This window comes from Diachasma alloeum, unplaced genomic scaffold (assembly GCF_001412515.2).
Source record: "Diachasma alloeum isolate Michigan unplaced genomic scaffold, Dall2.0 Dall_scaffold_00580, whole genome shotgun sequence".
NCBI classification, from domain to species: Eukaryota; Metazoa; Arthropoda; class Insecta; order Hymenoptera; family Braconidae; genus Diachasma; species Diachasma alloeum.
The window spans coordinates 20758-31232 of NW_021680712.1; the positions used below are offsets into that span (position 1 = coordinate 20758).

Genomic DNA, 10475 nt, shown 5'->3' on the forward strand with positions numbered 1-10475 from the left:
ATGAAGTGCAGAAGAATCTGAATGCACTACAGTGCAAATGATGATAGATTTTTTCACGTTGAACAAAGAATAATAATAGGATAGGAATAAAAAAATTCAGTTATGAATGAACAGCTGTGGCTCAATATTCCATAACAGTAGAGAACAGGAATGATGATATTTTCATAATATCTGACACATTAACATGAATTTCAGATTCACAAAAAAGAATCAAGCAGAAGTCAAATTGTCATTTTACGTTTTAATTTCCAAAATTTGGTGCTGAAAACATGCGGTGACAATATTCTAAATGGGGAATTATGTTGATGATATGAACAATAGATTAATTGAATTACCGAGTGAACTGATTGAAAAATTGTATCACGGTGTTGGCAAGCACTTTTACCAGAGTATCACCAAACATTGAATTTCGGCAATTTACTCTTCCAATTATGTTCGAGTAGAAATTGGATTGTAATTATGATTGAAATCTTATTCAGTGAGCAGAGGAATTAGCATATGCGCAGATTATTTATTGCAATATAAATATTTCATAGTTAATAAATTGAGGCACCTCATTTTCATCAGTCGCACTGCTTTTTGCAATGACAATGATTATGAACAATGAATGGAAGAAAGGAATTCTGAGTCCGACGGTAAAAAAGGCAAAATGAACATTGCAGCCGGAATTGTGTTATAAATATGGTAAGAGAGCCCTTCAGCTTGACTAAGATAGTAATCAAAAGTCGAAACTATTGAAACTGATAATATGAAAATTTTAGAGTAGGTTTTATCTTTTATGTGAGCACTCATCAAGAGATTGTTAGAAATTAATAAATACGTGTTTCAGCCTCGTTACAAAATCCATCTCTAAGGGGGTGAATAGGGAATGAGTTATAGAAACTTTGAGGAAGGCTGCAGGTTTCCAAAAAAATCAGAACTGTCAATTTTTTCCCCAAATGTAAGATAATTCGGGAGTTTTCCAAAAATTCAAGACAATTATGAGGTTTTCTGAAGAACTTAAAGACAATCTATGGAGTTTTTGAAAATTACAAAGCATTTACAATATCTCTCAAATATTCGAGGATTGTTGAATAAATAATGGGAAAACAATTGATAGGAAAGGGCGGCATTTCGCAAATAAAACTGATTCGAAGCAGTCATGAAAGCCCGAATACTGCACTCTGATTAATTGAAATACGAAAGGAGGAAATAATTTGGTAATTCTTCGGATTTTCTCCACAATTCCACAAAAATTTTCAAGTTTCTTGAAAAAAAGTCATAAATTTCGAAAGATTATAGAAAATTTGAAAAAATTTCAGATGATTAGATGATTAAAGTTTAAAGTTTATGACATCGTCGAATAAAATTGTGAAAAAAATCATGAATGAAGCGAAGACACTTCGAATTAGCGAAAGAACATCAGAATTGACCCCATAATTTTTCTGGAAAAATAATTGGATACTTTTGTCAAGTTGTAAACGGAAATAAAGAGGAAGGCGAAGACAAAAAAATTATGGACTGTGAGAAATTTGATAATTGTTGTTTTGCACTCTGAATATAATTTTGATTACAATAGTAATTAAAATTTCATTCAATGAGGAAGGAAACTCAGAATTAGTGGATCACTTATTATAATATTGAAATTGAACAAGCAATGAACCGAGACGCATTGTTTTCATTAACTTTAACACTCAATAGACTAAAACGACGATAAATTATTAATTTTCGAAAGAAACAAAAAAAGCAAAGGCATAATAAATGGGCATCAACGTCGCGGCCGCTTGCGGCCGCGGCGGCGCTAGTTTACTATAAATAGAAGGATTGTGTATGAGGTTATGTTTCATCGGTTGTCCAGTATTATTAAGAATAATTAATTTAGAAGTGCAAAAGTAACACAGTTTTATGGGAAAATGAACTTTTCGAAGTTAGGGAGAAGATTAAAATAAAAAAAATAAAAATAAAAATCCTGTGCCCATAAGTTTCTGCATGCCCGAATAATGGCGTGTTATGTCGAAACACGAAAAAAAATTGAAGACAAAATTTTATGGATCAATTTCTAATACTCATCACAATTAGAATTCATGTGAAAAGTTTATTAGTGATCAATAATTGTTTTTTTAATTTTTGATTTTGTTTTTCCTTGTTATACTATCAACGACACAATTGGAGTTTATTTATACTACTTTAATAATTGAATTGTCAAGACTTAGGCAGATTTCAAATGCTTCGGAATAGCTAATTACGTTAGGCAGATGGTCAAACGCTGGATTAAAGGTGCATGGCCCTCTTTCAGCGAATTTCCATGATTTCTTCAAATTTCTGGCGAATTGTTGATCGGATTGACGCGAAAAAGTATACATTTTTTGCGCTTTATATCATCATTTAATGACTCACAAAATTTCGTTTAGCGTGCCACCATTTTCCTAAATTCCTCGGAAATTCAAAAACATTCAGAAAAAATTATTATAAAATACAAAAACGGTATATATTTTCCCCCTAATCAATAGTTTGTCTGAAGCCTAAAAAAAATCACGAAAATTTGTTGAAAGGGGGCAGTACATTCTTAATCACAGAATGGTTCGAGCCAACTAACTCAATCTTGAGGATGTTCATTATTTTTCCGAAAACCAAACTCTTTCATATTCAAGAGAAATTCTATAATTTTTTGAGTTTTGTGTTTATAATTTTTTGAATTTTTTCTTTTCTAAAAATTGGAAAGTTGATGGAAATGTCACATTTGACGACTGATATGTCAATGGAGTCAACAAAGTAACTAATGAATTCCTTGTGATTTACCATGGAATTTGTTGACTCGCCGGTTCGTGCACGTAAATCGGCAGTTCCGAAGGGCGAATCAACCTTTTCGGTGAAACTTCGCTACTGCACTCCACTGGTTTATCTGGAGATGTTGGCTGAGGCTTCGCCATTGGCACTGCAGCGCAGAGCCCACCCGGCATCAGGAATTTCTTGAAGAGCTTTTATTATTAAAAATTCAAATGTCAAAGTCTCTTAAATCTGACTTCGTGAGTTTCTGTTTCTGTTACATCACCGCAAATACTTATTTCTCCCATTACATAAAAGTAATTTTACAATGGAAAAATTCAAATGTACAGAACGAGGATAAATGTTGAACGATTAATATACTGAAGGAGGTTGGAGAATATTGATTATCGTGAAAAAAGACTTGATCATGAGCAATAATTATCCTACATTGACACTGAGTATTTATTTATGAAATGAAAAAAGATATTCCTTCTTTAACCTTTACCTTAATACTCTGCATGTTGACAGCCTTTTTGGAGCACCAATAATTTGAAAAAAGAGGATTAAAGTTCCGACCGAACAATTCAAATTTCTAAAATAATATTACTAAAAATTCATTCAAGTCAAGTGAGAGTATTTTCGCATATTCATAACTAAAATATTATTTTAGAAGTACTCTCGGATTTATTCCAGTCAAAACTTCAAAACGACATCTAGTAGCAGTCATTCCATGAAAATAAGGAACTGTGGAATTGGTTCTGAATATGATAGAAAGGGAACAAAAAAAGATGAATATAAACTGCAGAACTTCAAACAATAAAAACGTAAATAAGAGAATTTTCATAATTAATAAGGCTAATGATTGGCTCACTCGAAATCCAGTACTGCCTAATTCTACGAGCGTTCCGGGTTGAAAGCGATCGCAGGGATCCACTGGTTCTCTACAGGTTACGTCTTTCCCAAATAAATTACCCATGGTAAGATCCAAAATACGATGAATTATTTTACTCATTATATCATATTTTTAAAAAACATTTGTTAAAAAAAATCTTCTTCAAATAATTGCTCAATTTGTCATCTATTTTGTTTTTAATTTGTCAAAATGCATATTTGAAAAAACATTGTAAAACAGCGCCATCTTTGAATTTTTTTAGTTCTTTTCCTCTCCGTTCCGACATTTTGAACCATCCATCGGTCGTTGCATGTGTGCTCGTCACTTATATCTCGTCTTTGATTGACTGAACGCTTTTCCACAAATCTGTGTTTTCCATGCATTGAAAAAGACTAACAATTAAATCTTAGGGGATTGCTTGTTTAGCATAAGTGCAGATATGACTGCTCTGGTTTCTTCAACATCAGTTGAATTGAGTTCCTATAGAGATCAACATTTCAAGGTACACAAATTTTTGCAAGATAACCTATTGCTGTGAAACAAACTGGACTTCTAAACTTTCACCACAAAATAAATATATCTACATAATTAAAAATTAACTTTTTATATAAATAATCCTTCAGGGTTCCCGTGCTGAACAAGACAGGCTGCTTCGAAATTCCACAACCCTTTACGTAGGGAATCTTTCATTTTTCACTACCGAGGAACAGATCTACGAATTATTTTCAAAGTGCGGTGATATCAAAAGAATTGTCATGGGTTTAGATAAATATAAAAAGACACCTTGTGGCTTCTGTTTCCTCGAGTATTATGTGAGAATCGATGCTGAAAATTGTATGAGGTATATTAATGGTACGAGGCTCGACGACAGAATAATTCGAACTGATTGGGATGCTGGATTTATCGAAGGGAGACAGTATGGACGAGGAAAAACTGGTGGACAAGTAAGTTCAATAGTTTTTATTGAAAGATCATAAATAGTTGGCAATTGAACAGTAAAAACTTTTCAAGTGTATTCAGTACATGAAGAAATTTACACTCATTTCTTTGTGAAGAAGTAAAATCATTCAACTTAACTTGACTCTTAGTTCAACTGTCGATGAATATCTCTAAATATTTCCATTATAAGAGGAGTTCTACGCAAAATCCGAAGTCCAAAAAATTCGGTTTGGGATTAGCTTACCATTTTTTTTTTGAAAAGTTGAGCATGAGACGAGTATTTTGTGAAAAAATTAATTGAAAAATTATATTTTCATTAAGAAGTTATAATTTTTTGAAAATTTCTAGTTTTTTTTTCGATGAAATGTTTTTCTTTTCACATTAACATCAATATTCTAACCCGCTTTAGAGCGATCAAACGTTTCTTCAACACACTGACCAAGATATGTTTAACAAATCTTCAAAATGAAACGTTACTCGCTGCATTTGCTTCAGTTTGACGGGGTTTATGCGCTAAAACGTGTTCTTTCACCTTCCCGACCCAGATGGGGTCAATTATTGTAATGACCGCAAAAATCAAATTACGAAATTTCATGATCCCGACCGTTTTTGAGATCAGTTTCTATGTGTGGATGTGTTCTATGAACATACACACACATTTTGTAACCAAAATTTTGTGCTCTAATTTCTCTCTAACTATGCGGTTCAATTTTTTTAGGAATCAATGCATCTTCATGGAATTAAGAACTGATTTTTTAATTACATTTCATGTCTTCATGTAAAGTACTTATGATGAAATTTTAGAAGAGAATAACTCTGCGGTTCCTTAGCTGTTTCATGAATTAACAAAACATTCAGATTACGTTTTTTCATAAATCAGATGATTTCTTCCTGCGAAATAATGTGATTTTTTTTTTTTTTATTTACTCAAAAATTTCGGAAAGCAGGGCCCCAGAAGTTTATCAGTTATTCAATTATAAATAGCTGCATTGGAAGGTTTATGCAGCAGTCAATAAAGTAGAATATTGTCTTAATTTTGCATGATCCATGCTCTTGTCTTTCGCAATAAGCAGAAGAAAAATTGGTCGGGAAGTTATGGTGTGGACCGTAATGGGCCACATCGGCTTCAATCCATCCTTACCGGTCGCAACCCAACCCGACCCCTGTTTTGTTTTTCCAATTGTGATTCATTCATAAAATAACGAATATTTTCGCGTTAATTAAGGCCTGGCCTGCACGGCTGGTATAGGCCTTCCAGTGGAACCTTTTCTCTTTGTTTTCAGGGGTGGGAAACAGCGATACAAGTGGAAGGAAAAACTTATACTGGAAGACTTATAACTATTTTTGTGAGTTTATCCCCCCCCCCCCCCNCAAAATTTGCACGGTCTGCAACAGCGAAAATGTCACAATGTGATAATTCACCAGGGCCGTATGGGTCTCCGAAGTCAGGGTACCTAATTCCCTCCCCCACCCCAAAGAAAGATTTGGACACTCTTTAACCCCCCTTCATGGTCGAGAGGGTTACCCCGTTGACAATGAAAGAGGGTTGAGGGGAACGGGTGGATATATTCCATCCTCAAAGACTTTTTTGGTGTTCATTTTTCAAGTACACCCTTTCATTTGTGAAGGGATGAATGGAGAAAGGGTAAATATATTAAATGCCCGAACACTTTTTTCGAAGTCGTTTTTCAAGTTCACCCTTTGATTTGTGAGGGGGTTCATGGGAAAGAGATGTATATATTTCATCTCCGAAAACTTTTTTCCCTTTTTCTGGAATATATTTTTCAAATGCACCCTTTCATTCGCGAAGGGATTGATGCGGAAACGGTGAATATATTTCATCCCGAAAAAAATATAATTTTTTTGAGAACAGATTTATCAAATACGCCCTTTGATTTGTGACGGGGTTCATGGGGAAGGAATGAATATATTTCATTCCCAAAAAAATTTTTTTTCTAAATATATTCTTTCATTTTCGAGGGGGTTCACGAGGAAAGGGTGAGTATATTTTATGATGAAAAACTTTTGTCTTGAGTCATTTTTCAAATACAGACTTTGATTTGTACGGGGGTTCGTGGGGAAGAGGTAAATATGGGTTGAGGTCACGGCGCCCAGATTGTCAGCTTCAGAATGATACAAACATACGAAAAAAAAAATCCCTATCATCTAAATTGTTATGTCCTCCCAGATGTCACTAGGAAAACAGCACCAAGTTTTGAATCGGCGAAAAAAAAGGAAGGCAGGAACGTTTTACAGCTGAAGCCCGGATGGGCAATCCAACGAAGTCCAATTAATAATCCAAAGAATAATTGATGAATCCTCATTCGTGGAAAAATTGGGATAAGGAAATATTTGATATTGAATGAAAAATACTGAGTGCTTCGGGAGAGCACGTAAACTATTTATTTAACTATCAAAACTGTATTAACTTTCACTAGACATTGATTTATATTTTGGAGATCTGCACTCTAAAACCGGACTCGTCGAACTGACTTAACTTATTCAAAACGTCCCTTTCGTGGGTCCTATAACTCCCACTCTTTTCAGATTGCGCACGCATTCTCTCTCTTTCTTATGTTTTAGTGATATCTTAAATGCTAGACTCAAAAAGTGGTGGGGAGGGGCTGGGCAACGTTGTGACGCAGTCAACTGTTGCCAGCCACCCCCATCCACGTTCTAGAATTTGGGACGCACGTGTGACCGGCAGAAAATGACGTTCTTGGGTTTAATACAAAGGATACAAAGGGAGATCTGTTGGGATTAGTCATGGACCTTTCTCGAGAAGTTTACGTCTGAATTTTATGTGTTTATGGCGACGCCAGAAAATCAACAGGCCTGCAATATTTATATTAACTCGGTTTATTTCTTTCGTTTATTTAAACTGTTTATGTTATTTCTCGGATGAATAGAGCTCTGTATTTGAGAGTTGAAATGAGACGTCATTGTCCACCAAAAGAACACGTGCCCAAACTACGCAGTATTGAATTTAATGAAAGAATGGAAATTAAATTATTATCTAATTATTCTGATTAAGGTAATATTCAAATTGACCGCTAGGTGCATACAACGCCACCTAGTTATGAACGGCCAACGACGTTACAAAATTTCTCATTCTCAGAGTTATCAACGAAATTAAAGAGTAATTGCATCTTCGGCTGACACTTTGAATTTGGCGATCTAATTTTTTTGCATGAGTCTTTAGATTTTTATTAGATTTTTTTTTCTCAAACCTTAATAATACATCGAAAAATAATCGGTTACATCGATATAATTGCAATTGCGGAATTTAGATCCAATTTTTTTTTTGTAGCTGAGGTGATCTAGACCTACGATTATTAGTATGCCATTTTTAGATATTGTAATAATATTATAACCAACTATTATATTTCTCCTCTAAAGCGTGCGATATACTGCACCCACGAATGAATATTATGTTAAACATTTGGATACGAAATATTCTAGACAGCAGTCTGAATTAAGGCCTCCAATTGAGAATCGCTTTAATTTACCTTTGGAAGTATGATTACTCATGATGAACGAGTAGACTCTCACTTGTAGTTACAATCAAAAAATAGAATGACTATGAGGTAATTAATAGTAGCTCGAGTATGGCGGCGAGACAACAGGGGTATTTTATGGTTTTACTAGCGCCTTTTATAATGCCTTTTCTCGTGTTTTTCCTTGTGAGTTTTTCACAAATTAACGAATCATCATTGTCTTCTTATACTGAGTATGAAGATTAATGGAAACAATACTTCACGGTTCAACACCTCTTCAATTGCAATAAGTAATTTACTAACTCTATATTCACTGAATGAGCTTCTAACTATAATCATAATCGAAGTTCCATTCAGAGTGCAAAACAATAATTATTAAATTTCTCAAAACGTCGAATTTTTTAGCCTTCGCCACCCTCTTGACTCCACTTTATTTCTTCACAAACGCAATCGATAATTTTGTTGGAAAAATTACATGATTGATTCTGATGCTTTTTTGCTAATTCGGAGTATCTTCTGCTCATCCATGATCTTTTTCACAATTTTATTCAACGATGCAATTTTTTCAAATTCTCCATAAAATCCCGAAAGGCTTGTGCATTTTTTTTAAACTTCGAAATTTTTGGGAAATTGTTGAGAAAATCCAAGAAATTTCACATTCAATATTGATTTTTTCAATTGATTGTTCATAATCATTTCCATTGCAAAAAGCAGTCTTGCTACTTATTGACTCCTTCCTGATCTCTTTGAAATTGAATATTTAGTAAGTACCTGTATATATGTGAAAATGATGAAAATCACTATTATGTATAAGCATCGACATTGAAGATGTACCCATAATTGTATGTAATAATTCGCATGTTTTTTGCAATTTATTACATTTTTTTTTCCATATAGCGAAATGACCCATGAGATTCAAATGCTCTAAATTAAAAATAATTGTAAGAAGCAATGTGACTAACGAAAATGATATGTCCCAATTTATTAGCTGTTAAATTTTTGTATGAATTACATGCGTATATGTGCTAATTCCTATGCTCATTGAATGAGATTTTAATCATGATTAGAATTCAACTTCTTCTCAAGCATTATTTAGAGAATCAATTGTCGGAATTCAATGCTTGTTGATACTCGGGTAAGAGTGCGTGCCAACACTGTTATAGATTTTTTAAATGAGTTTACTTCACTTCAGTTCGTACCATCAACGTAATTGGTTGCTTAGAATGTTGTCACTTTATTTTTTTGTGAAACTGAAATTCATATTAATGTTATAAATTCATATTAAATTTTCTGAAAAATCCCGAATTATTATACATTTGCAAAAACAACTGACAATTCTCTAATTTTTTAGGAAACCTGTGAACTTTCTTGAAATGCCTATAATTTATCTCCTATTCATCCTTTTAGAGATAAATTTTGTAAAGGATTTAAAACACACAGTGATTAATGTCCAAAAATCTTCTCTTAATGAGCGCCCAGAAATAGGACCTACTTTGAAATTTTCACATTTCTATAGTTTTACCAGTTTCGGGCTTGCATTATTATCTCAATGAAGCTGAGGGGCTCCCTGTTCATATTTATAACGCAATTACGGTTGTGACGTTGATGGCATTTTCTATACCCTTTTTCCTGCCACATTCAATATTTGTTTACTGCCATAGATTTTTTTCAATAAATTCACGCGTTAATTCCAAAGAGGATTGACTAAAGTAGAGGCTCAGATCTCGGGCTTAAAGTGACCCCAAGCCAAAAATAGTTCTACCCCAACGGAGGGATGGCGCCACGGTCGAATCTGACGGTTGGGCGAACTGCCTGTGCGGTAACTCGGCAGTAGCAGTCCCGCTGTCACAGGGATAGTTTCGGAGAGGAATTTATGCTCTCCTCGTCCTCAACATGTTCTTAATGTTTTTCAGGTGATTCATTTGCTGGCTAATTAATATTAAGGAATGAAACCCAGACGGTGTGATGGGGAATTAAATTCCCCATCAATCGATCCCCGTTGCATCCCTTAATCTCTGTAACAAAAAAATACAAACTACGACAAAAGTCATGGGCCAGTGAGAAACATAATTTTCTTCTCGGCGCACAGTGACTTTTCACCATTCGCCCGCGAATTAAAAATTTGTCGTTCCCCTCCTAATTGAAATTAAGGGATGAAAAAAGGCTGTTTGACGGAGAACTAAATTACCCATCAATTAATACTCGTTCATCCCTGAATCTCTGTAAAAAATGGAAGAAACTGTCACGGAAATCACAGCACACTAAGAAAAATAATTGTTTTGCGGCGCACAGTGACTCCCGGTAATTAAAAATTCACCTCTCCCCTCCTAATTGAGATTAAGGGATGAAAAAAGGGCAGTTCGACGGAGAATTAAATTCTCCATTAATTAACCCTCTTTTAT

General features: G+C 34.2%; 2 protein-coding genes across 3 annotated transcripts in view; one reads left to right on the top strand and one right to left on the bottom strand.

The window, feature by feature from the left end:
- The window catches only part of LOC107043460 (MICOS complex subunit MIC27), a gene marked incomplete at its 3' end in the record, with an annotated part of 6657 nt that extends 3163 nt beyond the window's left edge, over positions 1-3494 (bottom strand). The window contains 2 exon segments of one of the 2 annotated variants that reach the window (XM_015264988.2): positions 2779-2948; positions 3251-3494. In XM_015264988.2, the coding sequence (XP_015120474.1) occupies positions 2779-2948; positions 3251-3265 (185 nt within the window). 2 annotated transcript variants of the gene reach the window in all.
- The window catches only part of LOC107043462 (nuclear cap-binding protein subunit 2), a 44815-nt gene continuing 37688 nt past the window's right edge, over positions 3349-10475 (top strand). The window contains exons 1-3 of the mRNA XM_015264989.2: positions 3349-3722; positions 3900-4139; positions 4261-4581. Of these exons, the coding sequence (XP_015120475.1) occupies positions 4077-4139; positions 4261-4581 (384 nt within the window). The 5' untranslated portion in view covers positions 3349-3722; positions 3900-4076. The remainder of the gene's footprint in view (positions 3723-3899; positions 4140-4260; positions 4582-10475) is intronic.